The 21,652-nt window shown below is 32.6% G+C and overlaps 1 protein-coding gene across 1 annotated transcript in view; it reads left to right on the top strand.

The window, feature by feature from the left end:
- Window positions 1–21,652, top strand: part of Dpp10 (dipeptidyl peptidase like 10) — a 622,276-nt gene that overhangs the window by 318,517 nt on the left and 282,107 nt on the right. Inside the window, exon 5 of the mRNA XM_076865657.2 lies at window positions 11,137–11,211. Coding sequence (XP_076721772.2) covers window positions 11,137–11,211 — 75 coding nt within the window. The remainder of the gene's footprint in view (window positions 1–11,136; window positions 11,212–21,652) is intronic.

Here is a 21,652-nt window from a genome sequence, read left to right as displayed (position 1 = left end):
ATATTCTTTTTTATGTGCTGTTTTTGAATATGTGATTTATCATTCTTAGATAGCAGTTTATCTTTGTCTTATTTTATATTCAAATTTAAGAGATAATCCTGTATTTTTTATTCGCTGAATCTTTTATGAATTATTGTGTTCAGAGAGAAAGTTAAGGTTAATCCAGTATGAGACAATAAATGGAAAAGAGAAAATACATATCAATTATGGTATTCTTAAGGAATATATAAGACTATCAAACCTGGCTATGTAAGTTTCCTGTTTATTTATCAAATGGTTTTGTCTTTTGAAAATATTACTGGTAATGAATTATTTTATACCAATATTAAATGAGTCTTTGAACCATAAGTAATATTGATGAGCTGCCAAGAAGTTTTATTCTTTAAAATATTTAATTTCTCTGTTTTTACCACAGTTAAAACAATTCAGCTGACTGAACACTTTTTATTTTTTGTAAGGTCAATATTAGTTGTTATATTTTTTCCATTTTTTTTAAAACTATGTGGATTGAAAAGTTCTTGTTAGCTATCATTTTGCCCATACTAAAAAAATCATATTACAACTGAAATGCTTGAAATGTACATATTATACTTTAAAATATAAACCACATCATTTATGAAATCATACTCTCTAAAATATGCTTGATAGGATATTATAACTGGAATGAATAGAGGTAATTTACTGCTGTTGGACCACTGTAGCCTATCGTCTTATTTTATAAATATCATGTCAGGCACACTGCATAAGATCATGGTGAAAAAAAATTGATTTAAATATTGTATAGTCTTGGTTTTTTGTTTTTTGTTTTGGTTGTTGTTGATGGTGTTTCCAGGGGGACTTGGGACAGACTACAGGGAACTTTGTCATTGAGCTACATCCTCAGCCCATTTTATTTTGAGATAGGGTCTTGCCAATTTTCCCAGACTGGCTTGGAACTTGTAGTTCTCCTGCCTCAGATGTCCAAGTTGCTAGGATTACAGTTGTTCACCATCATGCCTGGCCAGGATATTGTATTGGTTTTTAAGACTTCTATAACTTTCATTTTCTTTGTAAATATAACTATACTTAGATATAGCAGCACCATTTAAGAGAAAAATATATTTGAAATATGTTAAATATTAAGAGAATTTGAAGATTATTTAGACCAACACAAACTGAACTTCAAAGAAATAATCTGCATAAATATGCAAGTTATAACATTTTTTTCAGTCACAGCTTTTCTAATTTATTGACATTTCAGGTGGAGAAATATTGGCATATTTTTCTTCAAAGTCACCGTGTCTGCTCTTTTTATTTTTTTTTAAACTGTTAACAGAATTCAGCAAACATTAATTTCTCTATATATTAAAATAAAAATTGCTTGAAATGTTTTAGTGAGTGTATGACATATGATCTAAATCAATAGAGTATTATTTTGATTGCTCACATTTACTGAGCAATGTGATCTGTATGAGGCACTCCACATGACAGGTCCTAATTCAATACTCTTACAATACTGAGTTGTACCATGGCATTTTCTTGCATTGGTTGTTTTATAAAATATTCCAGTATCAATAAAATACATAGTGGAGAGAGAGAGAGAGAGAGAGAGAGAGAGAGAGAGAGAGAGATATCTATTATGTGTACATAACATTGATGCTGTGGATATCACAGAGAAATATAATTTTAGCATTATCCTAAGAAATTGGGTAGCAAAGAAAAGAGAATAAAAACATACACAATAAAAGAGTTGATTTTAAAATTTCCTTCACATAAACACATTCACACCTGTAGAAAACAAATCATGGCTTTGTTGAGAGCTGTAAGATTAAAATAAAACAAAACAAACCAAAAGGAAAAAAAATATCTCTGTGCTTCTTTCCTGTAACTTGAAGCCAGGCAGCAAAAAGCCCATGTTTGGCATCATATCATGGATTGCAATTTGATTATCTCGTTTTCCAACTTTCACTGGCTTTCATTTTTATGTCTTAACTGCCTAGTAACACTGGTTCTTCTTCTCACTTGCTTAAAATTGACTGGCTTTCTGAAACCATCCCTTCCTTATGTTTGAGTCAGGAAATGAGATTGTTGTTGACTGTTGTGAAAAACGTCCTCCTAATATGTACTTAATTACTTATTTGAAAAATTAAGATTTAACTTTTCTTGAATCACGTTTCTAAACATTCTTGTTAATTATTTAAAAAGTAGTTATGAAATTGGGTAGTGAAAGAAATTCCATCCCAGATCATTTAAAGTGAGTGTGTGCTGCATGTGTGTGCTTTGAAGGAGTCTGGTGGGGTGGAGGTTGAGGGAGCAGAAGGAAAAGGCCACAGGATCCATGAAGACTTCATCCTTGTTTTCATCATTCTGTGTTACAAATACATGCTTCTATTCTTTCAGGGCTAGAGGATAATTCAACTGAAGCCCTTAGACCATGTTTATTCTTACATCTGAATAAAGATATCTAGACCTATATTTTATCCCTAGCTTGTTCCAAAATACTAGAACAATACCATGGTTCCTCTGCTTCTGCCATGTTTTCAGTTTTAGGGCAACCAAGTCCTTCTTACCAACGGTGTTATTTTAGTTCCACTCCTTATTCTCGGCTAGCTCACTTCGTTCACAGCCTCAAGTCATAGAAATGCATATTTTATATTTTCTGGCACTTCTGACATTTAAGTTTGTGTTTAATGATTTCTTGCCATGGTCTTTAATATCTGACATCTTGGAACACCATCATTATCCTATTTCTACCTCTAGTTATAATGTTTCTGACAAAAGTGAATCATTGCAAGGAAGCCTCTTAATAGGGACATTACGGTGGCAATAAAAGATGTAAATTGCCGTTCCAAACAACCTAGAAGAGCCATCACGAAACAGTGATCAATCGTTAGATGAACTGCACATATAATTATATACATGTGAGGTCAGATGAATCACTGAGCTAAGAAGCACAAGGAGGACTTAAAGGAGGAGAATTAGAATGATATGTGAGAGAAATACAATTTGAATAAGGCTAGGGGAGGAGTGAAGGAGTGAGGAGAACCAGCATACAGGAGAAATAACACATGCATCGTAAGGGGATAAAAATGATAGGAAACAACATTAACAATAACCACAGTGTTGCCAGTTCACCCTGGTAGAGCTCATGGGCACGTGGGTTAAGAAGTGCTGCCCTTTTCTCTTTTATTTTTATTGGTTTTTTACATTCCAAATGAGAGGAAACGTAATATTTATCTGAGAAAAGCTTATTCTGCTCAATATGATGCTCTCCAATTCCCTCCATTTTCTTTTCTTTTTTTTTTTTTGCAGATAGTGTGATCTCATTCTTTATTGAAAAATACTCCATTGTGTGTATATACATATGATTTCTCCATTGATGGGATTAGGCTGATTCCAAAATTGGCTCTTCTAAATGGTGCCCTGATAATCATGGGTATGCAGGCATCTTGTTGATAATCTGGCATTGATTCCTTACACATACTCAAGAGTGGTATTGCTGGATCATATGGTGGGTTCTATTTTTAGTGTATTTGAGGGCCCTTCATACTTTTTTCCATAGTGGTTGTACTAATGTATATTCCCACAAACTGCACATAAGTTTTCCTTTTCCCCTTGAAACTTCACAAGCATTCATTATTTTTGTTTCCTTGATTTTTTTTTATAATAGCCATACTGATTAGAGTGAGATACAATCTCAAAGTCATTTTCATTTGCATTCCCTGGTGGCTAAAGATGTTGAATGCTCTTCATGTGTTTTTTTGGTCTTTTGTCCTTCTTTCAAGAAATACCTGTTCAGCTTATTTGCCTGCTTAATGAATGGATGATTTGCTTTTTTGTTGTTGTTGTTGCTAAAATTTTTCACTTATTTATATATTCTGGATATTAGTCTTCTTCACAAGAATAGATGACAAAGATTTTCTCCCATACAATAGTCTGTCCCTTAACTCTGAATTATTTCCTTTGCTAGAGAAAGAAAAGAGGCTTTTTAATTTGATGTTATACCACTTGTCAATTCTTGCTATTATTTCCTAAGCTATCAGAGTTCTATGCAAGAAATTGTTGGGGTTCTGCTCAGCAGTAGAGCACTCAACTAGCAAGTGTGACGTGCTGCGTTAGATCCTGAGCACCACATAAGAATAAGTAAATAAAATAAAGGTGCTGTGTCCATCTGCAACTAAAAATATATATATATTTTAAAAAGATATTGTTGCTTGTACCAATATCTTGAAGTGTTTCCCCTATGTTTGCCTCTAGTAGTTTCAGCATTTCATATCTTATGTTAAGGTCTTTGATCCATTTCAAGGTGATTTTTGTACAGTCTGAGAGAGGGAGTTTCAATTCCTCACAGGTGGATGTCCGGTTTTTCTAGCAACATTCTTTTGAAGAGGCTGTCTCTAACTCCTTTTTGACATCTTTGTCAAAATCAGAAGGTAGATGTGTGAGTTTATTCCTGCATCCCCTATTCTATCCCATTGGACTCCCTTTAATGTGTCCTCTCCTCTTTGTGATCCAGTCTCTTTCTTAACTTCCCAAACTGCTTGCCTTACTTGTCAGGAGAGTCTCCTCCCTGATATCAGGACCTCAAGATACCACCAGACCCAATGCATTTTTCACCCAGGTCCCAACGTAATAGTTCTAAATTGACATCCACTTTTGCTGCTTCATTGGCTTTACATTTCACCATCTTTGGAACCAGCCATCAGTTCTGCTATATTCATGTTGATAATAGTATTTAAAATAATTAATATAAATTCTGATCCATGACATCACCTCCCGCTTTCCCAGGTAAAATTTTAAACTATTAATGTTTTCTGAAGATTATTTTTATAATGTAATCTATAGTTTAATTTGACTGGAAAAATAATGAATCATGAGGTTTTCACTTACATTGCCACTGAATGTATGAAAGGTCTAGAGTCTGTTCTTAGAACCTATCACTTTTACTTCCTTTCCCTCTGTCCTCAGTTCTTTACCCTGAGCACTTTATTCTTACTCTGAAGGCCCATTCCCATTTGACCATTAGATTTCGGATTTCTACTCTATCTTGGACCATAGAGATCCATGGTGCTTATCTTAGTCTGCTTAATATGTGATGGAAAATATCCGTGGACTTTGTTTCCCAATTTTATAGCATCTTGAGTGGCTACAGTGGTGTTTATAAGTTTGTTGTACAGTGAAAGTTCAATAAGTGATTTTTGGTAGAATTCCATGATACACAAAAAACGAGACACCAGAAAATGCTCCCAAGTTATCTAAAAGCATGAGAATGTTTTTCAACTGGATCAAATATCTTTCATTCTTTTAGTCTAGCAAATGGCTTTCATAGTTGTTTTTCCCCCCATTGTTTATCCTGCCTCACCTGGCTTTAAATGGGTGATCCAAGCTGACAGGGTTCATGCATTTTAATTCCCTCTGATCTCAAATATGCATGGTAGGCATTGTTGGTAAATAATGACAGTGAACACACATAGAAACTGTTTCTACATCCTTCTAATTCAATGCTAATTAAGCTGTTAAAATAGGTTGATGATGCAGTAGTATTATTGGCAATAACAAACTGCCCCAATCACTAATTTGAAACCATATCAAGTTAAAACTGAATCAGAATTATATTAAGGTCTGCAATAGGGCCAACATTGACCAAGAGGTCTTTTTCAGCTGCTGGAAAGAATTAGTCTCCCAGATGCAAGAGATGATAGCATTCATGGTTTATATTAAAAGGTATTTTCCTGAGATTTCTGATGCCCCTTGACTAGGCTGCTAGAGTGTGTCCTTTAGAGTATTACCAGTGAAGTCTCTTTTCAGCACCAGTGAGTGATCTGAACATAGTTCTCCAAATTCAGAGAAGTTTCAGCAGCTTGGGTCCCTGAAAAGACATTTGGAATGCTTCCCAGTTTGTGTGCTGCATAAGCTGGAGGGAGTATAGTGATAATTAATAAAGTGCCAGACTGGATAATTGTAGGATCTGTAAAAGATACTAAAATGTTGTTACCAGAGGCACAGACGCACCTGTGAAAGCGTGAAGTTAATTTGTGTGAAGAACATCACATGAGGGTGGATGGGGACAAGGGAGGTGAAATATCCTTTAAACAATTCAAACTTCAGAGAAGAAAGTGCTCTACAAAAAAAAAAAAAAAAAAAAGAAGAAGAAGAAGAAGAAGAAGAAGAAAAGAAAGTAAGAAAATGCTGTTGAGATAATGCAAAGCTTATAAAAGGAAGTCTTCCTATAGTCTCTTGTTATATCTTGTTATATTTGCTTTTCTGTGACCTTGAGAAAAAATTAACAAGTATGACATTGGAGTTTTCCATATCCATAGAACAGAAGTAATAAAATTGTACTTGGCGATTTTTAAATGATACTATCCCCTTAGTCAAATCTTAAAGAACAATACTCCTCCTGCTATTATAATATCAGGAGAGATGGACTTGTGTCTTCAATGTTAACCAGCATTCCCTATAGACTAATTTTCATCTAATTTTTTTTATTGGTTCTTTTTAGTTACACAGGACACTAGAATCCATTTTGATATGATTATACAAGCATGTAATACATCTTATTCTAATTAAGATACCATTCTTGTAGATGTACCCGATGGTGAGATTCACTGTGGTGTATTAACATATGTATATAGAAAAATTATGTAAGATTCATTCCACTGTGTTTCCTTTTACCTTCCCCTCTGTGTTCCCTTAATTCCCCTTTGTCTAATCTACTGAATATCTATTCTTCCCTTTTCCCTTTTATTGTGGGTTAGCATCCATATATCAGCAAAAACATTCAACCTCTGGTTTTTGGGGGGATGTTTTATTTCACTTAGCATGATAGTCTCCAGATCCATTCATTTACTGGAAAATGTCATAAAATTTAAATATATAAGCAGTTAATGAGAGGGATGGAGGGGGTGAAAGAGAGAGAGAGTGAAAGAGAAAGAAATGAGGATACCTATCTTACCCTATTACCCCAAGCCCAGTTCTTAGCAAGTTGCAGGTCACATGATAAACATCTACTATGTGGTAGCTGATAATGTTCTTGTATTCTTCTTTTTTGTTGAAATGGATATTTTTAAAGTTGCAAAATAATTTTTGTTAGTAATTATTCCCTGTGATCAATTAGACTTATTCTAAAATGACTCAGGTAGAGATTGTACAAATTGTATAGGTAGACAAAACTTCTGAATCTTAGCATTTTTATTCTGTGAGGTGTCCCTGACTACTGGGTTTTCTTTGCATAGCTGGTTCAGGGATTATAAACTATGTCATTCTAACAGCAATTCCCTGATAATATTAAACAACAATTACAGGAGGCTATTGTTTTGGACAAGCCTCCTGTACTTGACTCCAGCAAAACAGACTAACAAATCAAAATGGTGTCATTCTTGCCAAACTTCCAAATAACCAGGAAAATTGAGAGAGAGCCAAATCTGTCGAACAAGCCAGGTCAATTGGCACAGTAATGAAGTTCTGTCTTTGTCCTTACACAAAAAGGCAACATAAAATAAACTAATGTTATCTAATCACTTATTTTTCTATTGTTCTTTCTCTTTATGCCTTCTCAATAAGGAAAATAACTTTGAAATGACCAAATAGGATTTATTTTTTGTTGTTGATATTTGTTTCTGTGTTTTAAAATTCATTCTCTATTTTAGAAAAGCAACCTCTCCTGCTCACCATATGGAAATCTTATTCTACATTATGGAATACAGTGTGAAGTATTACGCAATCCTAGAACTCTGAATAAAGCCAATTAATATTTTAAATTAAATTGTAGTATTTTTGTTCTTTGCGAACACAAAATGGATGTCCTGAAATCTAATATAATTCTGACCCTAACTACCTGACTCCACAGACTAAAAGGCTTAGTCCCACAAAACGCACCAACTTCAGAAGCCAGCTACAAATTCTACACCCTGAGGTTACTCACCCTCTGTCTCAATTGACTCTAAATTGAGGAACTCCCACTACAACTCTTGTGTTTGGATAATTCTTCACAGTGGTTCACAGGGTTCAGGAAAGAACTGTAATTATGATCACTAGTTTATTATAAAGGATGCAAATGAATAACCATTTGAAGCGGTACACAGGATAATGTCCAGAGGGATCCTGAGCCAGGATGTACCTCATTGTAATCTATATTACCCTCCCAGTAAATTGATATGTTCATCCTCCAGGAAGCTCCTTCAAATCTCAGCGTATAGTTTGTTTGTTTGTTTTAAATCAAGTTGTCATTATTAGGCATAACTGGTCTTTAAATCACTGGCTATAAGGACATGGGGATGGTTTGAAAGTTCTCCCACCATAAGCACAACATGAAGATATAAGGTAGTTCCACCAATTGTGAAGAGTTCTCCCATGTCTTGTTATCATAACCTCATGTATGGTTGAAAAAACTTTGCTCTGAATAATGAAGACTTTTTTATAAATCAGGATATTCCAAGTGTTTTTAGATTTTATGCCAGGAAGCAGGGACAAAGACGAAAGACACTTTTTATTATACTAACAAGTTGTGTAAATATTAGTCTGAGTTTCTTATCCTACCTATTGCATTTTGGAGTCCCTAAGTTAGAAACAAAACAAAACAAAAACCACAAAACCAGAAACCCTGACTTTACCCCTTTCTGTTTTTTATAGACAGCAGCCTTGTGGAAACTATCCTGAAATAGGCTGTACAGAATTATATATATAAATATACATATTTATATATATAATATTTAGTTACATAATATATATTTATATATAGTTATAGATATATATAGTTTATATATAGTTATAAGATATAATATGTATTATATATAATATGTTATACATAATATATATTTATATATAGTTAGAGATAGATGGATACAGATATATATTTACATCTATAGCTATATCTTTGCAAATACATGCAAACTATATCATTCATTTAAAATATACTTTTAATTTTTGCTTGTATTTTGTTATTAATTTTGTTTGTATTTTGTTTGTAAATAGAATTCTTCAATTCTATTTTGTAGATTTTTGTTGATCTATCAATTCAATTTGCTTGTCTTCTCTAGATCCACCTTGCACAAATGCCTCTGTTAAAAAAAATCAAGACCTTCAATGTATTTCTTTTTCACTGTATATTTTAAGTTCTTTCTGTTACCAGGTATGTTCTATTATTAAATTGTAAGCTGAAAACCAGTCAGGTACAGTGTGTGTAGTTGTTGTTGTCTGACATCAAACACAATCAGACACATATTTCTATTTTAATATGTTTTATCCTGGGAGTTTTCTTTAAAGAGTGTCTGTCTTTAGTGTATCTTCTTTAAATATAAATAGTCAACCAGTTAGAACAAAAAAGTACAGGCTCAGATATTATGACACAGATGTAAATATATCTTTTTTTAATTAATCCAACAAGGAAATATAAAATCGTTTTGGTTATTTAATAATTTCAATGGTTTCAATATGCCACATTGAAGAGAATAAAAAATAAATACATAGATGCTATGAATGAGGTGAACTAACCCAGTCTGTTGCATAGGAGCTAGCACAGGAAGAACAGAAACTTCTTTATTAAATCCTGATAGCAATGGGGACAATTTATTTGCCATGCCTGAAGGCAGGGAAGTGGCTGCAAAACTTTTGCTAAGAGAATGTTTTGGATTAAAAGAGAAAAAGAGAGAGAGAGAGAGAGAGAGAGAGAGAGAGAGAGAGAGAGCGCACGCGCGCGCAAGCCAATGTCTTAAACAAGATACAGAAACAGTTGACTTTTGTCTGAGTTTTGTTTAAAAAGTATCTGTAGGTAGATGATATTTTCCTGAGTGAAAAAGTAAATTTCTGAGTGACAGCTCTTTAGGTCTGGGTAGGAAGACGAGGAACATTCAAGGGCCAGATATGTGTTCATACTCCTCTTGAAGGTCATCTCCTTTAGCTTAAAGGTCAATTCTTCAGGAGAGCCTTGTCTGTTCTCCCAGATTCATATACTCTGGCAATGCTCCAGATTTCTTCCTTGAATCATGCATCTAAAGGTGTAACTCAGTAATTACTCATGTAATTACTTCCCAATATGTGTCTCGGACTCCATGAAAACTGAGATAATTTCTCTCTCATTCACTGGGGCATCCCCAGTACCCAGCCTGGTCTAGTCTCTAAAAGATGCTCAATAATTAGTTCTTGAATGATTGAGTAGATGAAGGTATGAAATAGTATAGTAATGATTTCTCAAATTTACTAATTAATTAAAATAATAGTACCAGCCCTGCTGTTAGATACAAATCCAGTACTTTTTTAAAAAAATTATATTCTATATTTTTTTTCAAGCATGCGTGGATTGCTGTGTTGAGCCTGTTAACTTATCTAAGCGTTAGATTTTTCATTTGTAAAATGGGAATAATTATGGTGGTGGCAGACAAAGACTGCCAAAATCCCAACTCTCTCTTCTTGCCACCAGGTGTTCTAAGCATATTCTCCTTCTCTTCCTGGGCTCCAAGAAAAGCTGTATGGAGAGCTGTATGGAGTGTGGTGGTGGTGGTGGTGGTGGTGATGTGTGTATTTGTGTGTGTTTGTTTGGCTTTATTTCAATAAGAGAGAATTGTGCATGAAACAATTTTAAGCAATCAGATGTTTCAGTCCAACTCCTCAGTATTCTTGATCTTATTTTGTCTTGTATATAAAGTTACAGAACCTTCTAGACATAGCCAAAAACACCTATCTATGAATAGAAGAAAGTAGTTAAAAAAATGGCAAATTTTAGACCTAAGATCCTAGATGACTCTTAGAACATTATATGTAGCTCTTTAAAGAACAAAACGAAAAATAATTTCTTCCTAGGTTATATGTATGTATATCATATGATTAAAAGTAATAAGATTGGAACAAAAGTAATTTTAGTGAATCTTTACTAAGTTTTCTTACTTATAAAAATGTTAGACTACTCTTTAAGCATAGCAAATGGAAAGATATATAGGCAAATGCTTTTATGTAAATGCATATGTTCTCATCAATGGTTTGCATTCATTTATATAATCATACATAAATTAATACACATTTATGTACATAATAAGACTAATAATACACATTTTAATAGTATTATGAGTTGAGATAATTTTGATATATATCCAAATGCATGTTAATTTCTCTGTAATTCAATTTTTAAAGATAATTGGTTTTTTTTTTTTTTTGTTTTTCCAGGTAACCTTCAAAGCATCAAGGCATTCAGTTTCACCAGATTTAAAATACGTCCTTCTGGCATATGATGTCAAACAGGTAATATAATTATGTTTGACAACATTTTTCTTTGCCATACATTCAGGTGACCATTCACATTTATGTGTAGCCATCTACTCCCCTTGACAAAATTTGGCATATCCAATAATTGCACGTGGATATTGATGGCCCCTTTGCAAAAGATATAGTTGTAGATAATGCCCTTTCTTTAACACCTGGCTAGCAATTAACTGGACTGAGCTTTCGGATACCTGCACTGAATGTGTTAGAGTTTGGCAAATCCAACAAATGAGGGCTTTTGAAATGTTAGGGTTAAGCCTTGCTGTATATAATAGAGTTTTTCATATCTGTATAGATAGGGACTTTCTTACTAATTCTGTCCAGAGCTGTAGTGTGTACATTGGAAACAGACTGGTGGAAATATTGTTTTAGATTGTGGTCACTGAATTGTTTGGTGGTATTTGCATGTAAGCTTTGTGGATGTAGAACATTCTGCAAGTGAGCTAAGCCAAGAAATTAATTCTAAACAAATAAAATGGTCTAATTGCAATTAGTGTTTCATTATTCCATGTCAGCTCTAGAGTACAATTAGAGCAGTATGTATGGTTGTTGAGTATTTTGTACGTAGATATAATTCGCACAGTTAAAAAGCAAAGTGAATGTTGGAAACACAATTCAGCAGATTAGTTTCTGTAAAGAATAAATGATTGGAAATCATTCAAGAAAGTTTTATGAGCTTAAGATGGACAATAAAAATTTATGGACTTAAGGCAGGCAGCCTCATATAATGCTTTGAGAGCCTTTGAATACATGAAATTTCACAGCATGAAAGACCTACTATTTGATGGTTTTATTCCTTTGGAATATACATTTGTTATATATTTTAAAGGAGTTTATATTTTTTATTTATAATAATTAATTTGTGCTGAAAAAGATGAGGGATTGTAATCAAAGACCTTTTTACCTATTATATATCATGTCCTTTTTTGTAACTTCTGTTCTATGTTATCTTTAATTGCAGATATTGCAAATCATAAGATATAAAGCTATTAAAATATACTAAATAGTTTCAAAAATAACATTGTCTGAAATTTTTAAATTTAAAATAACTGCCATATTGAACTAAGAGTGAACTGTAAAAATCAGATTTCGTTGTAATAATCAAGACTAGATCTAGCTGCTAGATAGAAACATAGATCAAGGAAAAACAATATGGAATTCAGAAACAGATCCTCATAAATGTGTCTAAGTGATTTTTGGCAAAGGTGCAAAAACAATTCAGTATATGAAAGATGGTCTTGCCAACAAAAGGATGCGGGAATAATTGATTATATATAGGGGGGAAAAAACAAAAACAAAAATACGTTGACCTTAGCCTTGCACCATATACAAACTCAAAATAAATCATGAGTTGAAATTTTAAATGTAAATCTATCGGGGCTGGTGTTATGGCTCAGTGGTAGAGTGCTTGCCTAACATGCATGAGGCACTGGGTTCAATCCTCAGCACCACATAAATATAAAATAAAGATATTGTGTCCACCTAAAAGTAAAAATTAAATATTTTTAAAAAGTAAATGTAAATCTATCAAATCCTTAGGAAAGGAAACATAGGAAAAAAGACTGGGGTGTAAGGCTAAGGAAGTAGTTGAATCATACAGCAAAAGCATAGTTGATCAAAGGAAAAACAATTTCTCTGTGAAAGACCTCTCTGCGAGGATGAAAATAAAAGCTACCCTTAGGAGAAAATATTTGCATTTCACATATTTGACAAAGGACTAATGTTCTTATATAAAGCATTCTCACAATTGAACACTTAAAAGCAAGAACAAAACAGCTCTGCAATCAGAAAGTAGACCCAGACATAAAAAGACATTTCACTGGAGAGGCTACACAGATGGCAAATAAGCACATGAAAATATTTCAAATATTTCAGCGTCATTAGCATTGAGTGAAAGCAAGTTAAAATCACAAAAGAATATCCTTATATAACTATAATAATGGCTAAAATTTTAAAAATATAGTAATAGCACTACATGATGGAAAGCACTCAGAGAGGCTGGATCATTCCAACATTGCTGCTGGGAATACATAATGTGATACCAGGGTTCTGAATTTTTTTTTAGAAGTTTCTTTAAACAACAAACATGTAACTACCATCCAACATAGCAGATTCAATCCAGGGCATTTATCCAAAAGAAAAAAAATGAAATCTATGTTTACACTGAAACCTATACTCCAATATTTATAGATTTTTTTGTCAATAGCCAAAACTTAAAATAATCAAGATGTTCTTAAATGGGTGAGATGGTTAAATAAACAAGTGGAGGCACACAATAGCATTCAGCTCAGAGATTAAAAAAAAATAGAAGGTTTTTATTTTTGTAATTGTAGTTGGACACAATACCTTTATTTTATTTATTTATTTTTATGTGGTGCTGAGGATCAAGCCCAGTGCCTTGCCTATTCTAGGCAAGTGCTCTACCACTGAGCCACAACCCCAGCCCACAAAGAAGCTTTTGATATAACTCAAAGACCTGGATGAATCTCTAGGATTAAACTGAGTTGAAAAACAAACTCCCCAAATCTGATGAAGTATATAATTCCACTTATGTAACACTTCTTGAAATGGAAATTGTACACATGAAGAACAGATTAATAGTTTTAAGAGATGTGGGATTGGCTTTTTTATATTAAGGAGCAGCATGAGGTGGAGATAGATACACTTTATCTTGACTGTAGAAATGTCACCATCCTATTTGTAATCTTACAGTTTAGTTGTACAAGTTGTTGTTACTGAGGAAAGCTGGGTCAAGGATACATGGCATGTCTCAGTTTTATTTCTTATAATTGTCTGTAAATCTACAATAATTCAAAATAAAAACTTCTAATTTATAGAAACTATAAGTGAAGAAAATCTCCTAAACTGAAACTTAAAACTTATTTTTTTTTAAAAAAAGAGGCTCAAACCAGTCATACAAAATCCAGTCGCCCAAACACAGCCATTAAAACCAATTATTTAGATGTATTATTTTTATTTCTTCCCAAGAATAAAAGTAAAGAAGCCGGAATTATCATTTACTAAGCATTATCTTAGGCAGAGGCTATTATCCTGATTTCAGAAAGGAGTAAAGCTAGGCCCAGAAAAGCTGGAAAGTGCAGGATCAGAAGGATTTAGAAACTGATCCAGGCTCTTTCCATAAGGGGAGAATAGCTGCAGGCTAGTGAAGTGGCTTGTACTGATTTATTCTTTATCTTTTTTCTAAGGAACATGGGCCCAAACAGAAAAACTCAGTGTTTGGATTTCAGTAACTTTCCTGTTGTTGAACGTTAGTACCTCAACTTTAGCAGTTTCAAAATTGTCCATGATTTAAAAATATTTTAAGAATAACTCTTTTTTCTTTAGTTTCATATTTCTATGAAATACATTTCCAGAAATGCACTTCTGAATAAATATATCATGATTTTTATTACACTAAAATTCACATACTACAAAATGAATTTAACTATGTAATTTGTGTAATAAGTGCTGAACATGTACTCTACCATCAAGCTACACCCCCAAGCTCCCAAAACATCTCAATCCTGCTTAAAAAATATCCTGAACCCTGCTATTATTCCCATTCTCTACTACTCCACAGGGATAACTGGTAATATGATATGTTTATATATGAATTTATATATTTTGGAAAATTCATATAAATAAAATCAGTACATGTATCCTTTAATCTGCCTTCTTTTACTTAATACCCAAGTTCACCTATTTTGTAGCATATGTCAGTATTTTAGCTTTTGTAATTAAATAATACCTAATTCTATGTATGAACCCTTATTTGTTTATATACTAATGGGCAAGTTTGGATTTTTCACACATATTACGAGTAGTGAATCTATGAAAATGTGTGTACTTTAGCATGCTCTATGTATATCTGTTTTCAAATATGGGGGTTTAAAGAGAAGTGAAATTTCTGGGTCATGTAATTCTATTTAATTTTTTGAAGAAACACCAAAATATTTTCTAAAGCAGTTGTGCCATTTTGCATTTGACCAGAAATATCTATAAATTCAAATTTCTGTTGTCCTCAGCAAAGTTGTGATTTTCTACTCTTCTTAACATATCTATCCTAGTGGTGAGTGGATCTATGTCTCCTTTGGTTTTTGAATTGTACCTCCCTGGTGGCCAATGATGCATGGCATATGTTCATGTTCTTCTTCACTTTGCTTTTAAAGTTCTTTTTTGGGTAATATCTATTCAAGTCTTTTGTTCATTTTTTTTTTTTGTTTTGGTCTTTTTGTTGTTGATTTTAAGATGTTTTCATATTGTGGTAAGTAATTTTATCAGATATATGATTTCCAAATATTTTTCTCACATTTGGGAGATAGTCTTCCTTTTCACATAAAAAGTCTTTATGCAAAAATTTCTTGACGTATGAAGGCATCCGATCAATTCCTTTTTTTCTTTGTTCTATATGCTTTTGGTATCATCTCTAAAAATTCAGTGCAAAATTTAAGGTTATGAGGTTTTATCCTTATGATTTCTTCTAAGATTTTTATTTCTTGTTTTTAATTTGTTGACATATTTTGAGTTAGTTTTTATATATTGTGTGAAATCAGGATAATAGCCTCTGCCTAAGATAATGCTTAGTAAATGATAATTCCTCTTTTGTTACTTTTATAGAGATGGATATAACACATTTTAAGGCTCACCTTATATATTTAAAATGTGTTCAATGAAACATTTGCAAAATTTATCCATATTTTTCAAGAGTTGAATGTTGAGATTGTGCACGGTCCCTACTATAGAACATTCCATTTCATATATCACAATTTATATTCTCTACTGTTGATTACACTATAAAATATGTATAGGAAGAGTCCATTTTTGTGCTAGATTAGTCCTCTTATTGCCCCTTTCCCTTTCATTACCCTTCTTTTTTGGCATATATTTCAAAACATTATTATAAAAGATGAAGCAAGAATTTGTTGAGCACTCAGATTGTGCCACTAACACAAGAAGTGTGTTTTATCACTTTAAACACCCTAAAGTCCCTGATTCTTGGAGGTTAGCACCATACTTTAGAAAGTACGAAGGATTAGAGATGTTATGTAATATCCTTAGGAGTCCATTTCAGAATAAGAACTTAGTTCCACTCTTCTATCTCCAAAGTCCCCAGTCTTTTGATTACCCTACTATTTTGAGAAAGGTTCTTAATGTCTTTATGTATTTAATCTATACTTTTAAATAATTATTTTCCATTAACTTGAAATCACATCAACTAGATTCTAATTTATTAACTGGATGATAGCAGAAACTTTTATTATACATATTATGTTTAACACTCAGGTACCATTTATTATACTGCTATAAGCTTAGTGATTATATATTTTATTTTAATATCTAGACTTTTGAAATTGTTTCTTAAAGATTACTATCTAAACTATTGCCTTTTAATGACAAAAATTTAAAATGTTTTGTGAAAATGAATAAAATATTTCAAAATATGATTAAAGGTTGATATGATAAAATCCGGGAATAAGAATATCTGTGGTTAAGAAACATCATATAGCTGGGCATGGTGATGCATACCTCCAGCCTCAGCAACTTACTGATATCCTATCTCAAAACTAAAATTAAAAAAAAAAAGAGCTGGAGACATAGTTCAGTGGTAATGCCCCTGGATTCAAAACACAGACCCCAAAACTAAACAAATAAATAAAAATAGAAGTTTTTTTTTTTTAAAAGAATTATCATTCAGTGTTTGACAGTCCCAACATCAGACTAAATGGTTTTTCTGTTATTCTGAATCATGTCTATCGTTTGAATTTAACCATTAAATCTATTTCTCATCATATATCATCCTATTATATTTGGAATTATGGTTGATTCAATTTATTTAATAGTTAAATTTTTAAATAATCCTTGAAAAGTTAACACAAATACTATATTTTTATGGAGAAATGTAAAAAAAATATTTTTTAAAGAACAACACAAAGTAAAAACAATAGTTTTTAAATCTCTTTTAATTCTTATTTATTATTTTCTTATTGCCTAGATTTAAAAATACATGTTAAGTGGACTAGATAACTGTTTTACACTGTCAACTTCTTCCTTATTATGTCTTATGTTTACAGCAGAAACTTTAATCAAATTTACTATTGCTTCAGCATAATTAGAATTGCCCTTTATGCATAATAGTACATAAATCTGCATGAGAATGAGCTCTTTCTGAATGCAAAAGTAGTAGCTGAAAGATTCATTTAATTCTTGTGTGATGGAGGAAACATATCAGTTTTATCTGGGCTGCATGTGCTGTGTTGACCTCTGACCTCCAAACTTAATGCTCTGCAGAACAGTATTGTCAACTCTCTAGGAAAGGATGTTTTCATTTTAGTTTAGGTCCCTAGTACTCTGTAGGTCTGTGGGCAGAATTCTTTTTATAATAAATACCTATTTTATCTGAGAAGTAATCACTGTAAAATGAATCCTGCATGCACTACTGCTTGAAAAAGTAACTCTTCTCTAGTGAATTATCTAATTAAATTCTCTGTCTTAATACTTCAGTGCTTTACAATTACAGAGACATATTTAAGAAGTCTGTGGGAGTGCATGGTCTGGTCCTGGGATTGTCTAGGCTGTTAAGCTTCATACACTTGGGTACATTAATATTTCAGATAATCTTATTAATGATAAATTCAGGAAAAGTACAGTCTAGGTAAGTGACAATATTCTAATATATGTGACTTCCAGTTCATCCTGCAATTTTTCTGCCTTCTCATGCCCATCAAATGCATGATTTTTCCTGACATAGATACTGTTCCTAAAGTTTCAACCTATTTAACTTCTTTTTAAAAATAAAGATGATAAGGAATGGCAAAGAGATACCTATTAAAATATATTTATCACTAATTCAGCCACATGATTGAAACAGCATTTAAAAAAAATAATATAGGGAAAGTAAAAGTTATTTTTTTGCACATGTTTACAATATGAATGTTGATTTGGGACTTACATTCTTAAAACAAGTATCTACATATAAAAATATATCAAGCTAGTAGATTTTTCTTTAACTTAATAAATCCCTGAAAGTATTTATTGAATTAAATCTTTGACATTTATTTTTATTACCATCAGATAAATATCTAAGGAAATAAAATTACCTATTTCCTTATAGTTCGTTGGATGGCAAAATTTTGCATGTGCTCTACACAAAATTTTAATAGACTTTATATGGAGAAAGTAGTTAGTCCACATAGAGTTGGGAATTATTAGAATACATAAGAGTTAGCAGAATTCTCCATTATAAGTCTTCACAGAGATTTTAATAAACAACTGTGCTACTAGTCGTTAAATAAAAGAAAATATATTCATTGCAACCCAAGATAGTTTCCTTACACATATCTCTTTTCCATGGATGAGTTTGTAAGAGAGTACAAAAAGATATACCTTGGGAAGTACTATATTAGCAAAATACAGTCATTTTAACTATAAACATATTACTCTGAATAACTAATAATGCATACTGCCAGGTTTAATGGTATAAAACTGTATTTTAAGTGTGATCATGGATTCTGTGCATCAGAGATGCTGGAGAGGCTCAGATGTGCAGTCCCCAATGGGGTCCTTTAGGCGACTGATGTCAGTCGAGGAAGCTGCAGTCATCTGCTGGCTAGGCTGAGATTGAGGATGGACTTCAAAGAAGTTCAATCCCAGGGCTGGAAAGTTTCCTGTGACTATTGTCTAAGAGCCTCCGTTATTCCTGTGTGAACCTTTCTACTGTGCTACTTGGGTATCCACATTGCATGGTATATGGCTTACTTCAAAGGAGAATCTGTAATGCCTTGTTTGATCTAGCCTTAAAACTCATAAAACATCACTTCCTTTAGGGTCTACTTGTCATACAGGAACACCTGTGATTCCACGTGGGGAAAGAGTGTGCTAGGGCAGGAAAATCAAGTGATGGGACTCATTGATGGCTTCTTTTGCATCATTATCCTAAGATGAAATAATTAAATTGCACCAAGGCTTTGGATAGTACAGCATGACATCATTGTGAAGTTAGATTTAGATTATGTGGTGACTGCCAGTGAAATTCGGTGGTCTTAAATGTAGTTGAATATTCATACTCATAGGATTGTGATTATTATATATCATAAGCTGGTATTATTTTCATGAATCTTTCCTATTGCATATGCTTAAAGGAGTTTTAATAAATATATAAAAGAATTTGATTATAGTTTTCAATGAGTAGGCTGGAATGGAGAGCTGATTTAGTGGGCTACAGAATTAATATGACAGATAATCTGGAAGTGGTAATGCTGGCCAGTTAACATCATTAAACTTAATAGCAGTTAGAGTGAATTTAAGCATGCAAGTTCTAAAACTCTGGTTCTCAAAGTATAGAAGGATGGATAGTAATTGAGTAATTGATGAATGTTATGTTTGCTATGTTGTGTTTTGGCAATGCTGGGATTGGATATAGGGCTTTAAACATGTTAGACAAACCCTCTACCAATGAGCCATACCTCCAGACAATTTGGGTATTTCTGTAGAACATGTTTCATTATGAATTTAAAGCTGAGAGATATAAACTTTAGAAACACTGACCTATCTCTAGGCTCAGTTAATAAAATTAAACTATCTAGAACTGCAACCACCAGCCGTGCATGCTGTTGAACATTTGAGATATAGCTAATCTGAACTGAGGTATAAAATGCATGCTCCAGATTTTGCAGACTTAATATAAAACAGAAAACTGCAAATTGTTAATGAAATTTTATATTTTGAAACAATAGTTTGCATACAGTGAGTTAAATAAAATAGATTAGTAAATTTATTTTACCTTTTCTCAACTTTTTATTAGTGTGGCACCTAAAAATTAAACTTAACATATGAAACACAGGAGATGAATCTCAAACACAGGAGATGACTATTCCATTGTTCTAAGTGTCAGTGGAAAAACACCTGGCATACTGTACCCTGTTGGAGATTACATGGGAGATAAGCATCATTCCTAAATATGTAGAGACTGTCATGGAAGAAATTATAAATGTTGTGAAAAGAAAAAATATATAGGTAGGATAATAAATAGAAAGATAGTTTCAGCACTGGAGGACAATCACAGAGAATATAAATTGTATGTTTGTGTGTTTGTTGGTTTTCATGTCAAATTAAGACACTTGATATCAAATGGCACCAGGAGGTAAGAGTTTCAATTGCCATAAAGATGGCCTCTCTTCATTGTAGTTGGTTCACAAATACAAGAGCCAGTGTTGAAGTCCTACTTTATTTTTTAGAATTTCAATATATTAATAGATATCTGTCCATCCCAGGTATTGTGCAAAGAAGTATTGCATAGGTTGGCTATGTTGGGTGAGTTAAATTTCAATATCTTTCATTGATCCAGGAAGGATAATTGTCCTCTCTGAGATATATCATATCATAAACACAAGTAGAAAGAGATATGACTTTCCAACTAATATATCAGGGAAAAATCCTGAAGATTATGCAGTCCTTTATTTTTCTTGCTTTAGAGTTCAATTAAGCACAGTATACTTTGTTCAAGTTAATCATATCTAGTTTGGAAGGATCATATAATGGGAAAGCTTTTCTGAAAATTATAAAAATAATGATTTTTAGTAGAAATAGAAAACTTTCTGGTGGAAAAAAATGTGAAAAAGAAATCTAGAGGCAGAGTTTTCTGATTATTTTAACCCAGAAATTTGATGATTCTTAATTGGAGCTCACACCAATTACCTTTTAGTTGCTTTCATGTGACCTATATTTAAAAGAAAAGCAGCTAAAGAATATATGTTAGTGAATTAAGCAACTCAAACATAGGATGTAGCTTGAGAGACTCTTTATTAGCCAAATGGAAAGGACCTTAGTGTTTCTGAGAACAAAGGGTGTAGAGAATATAATTAGTCATGAGGCTAATGCATATTTAAGAGGCCTCAATCCAAAAATAACCAAGACTTAGTGGTCAAAATAATTTGTATTAGCATTAAGTGCAAAATATTATTTTAGAGGTGGTATTTTATCCACTCTTTCTGAAACATAATAAAGTGTGGGTTTATTATACATAACTTTATTGATTAATAGTTTATTGTGTTTGATGCATATTTTCACACATTTACACCCCTTGTGGCCTTAAAATTATTCAAGGCTCTAGTCGGATCTTAATCTCTGTGGTAACCCCAACATCAGTACAATGTAGGTGAAAACTATAGTCATTAGGTTTTTTTCTGATGAAATGAATGACAATGACAAAACACAAAGTATATAAAAACCAGTGGCAGAATTGGGGATGTAGTTTGGTGGTAGAAGACTTGCCCAGCACTGGTGAGGCCCTGGATTCCATTCTCAGCACTGGAAAAAAAAATATTTGTGTGACTAATGGAAGTTCAAATACAATTTTACACCAATTGATGACTTAGGTTTATAAATAATGACTGATTGACAATGATTTTCATTTGGGGGGTAA

Source organism: Callospermophilus lateralis, chromosome 9, assembly GCF_048772815.1.
Source record: "Callospermophilus lateralis isolate mCalLat2 chromosome 9, mCalLat2.hap1, whole genome shotgun sequence".
Lineage (NCBI taxonomy): Eukaryota > Metazoa > Chordata > Mammalia > Rodentia > Sciuridae > Callospermophilus > Callospermophilus lateralis.
This window is presented reverse-complemented; position numbering and strand designations above follow the sequence as displayed.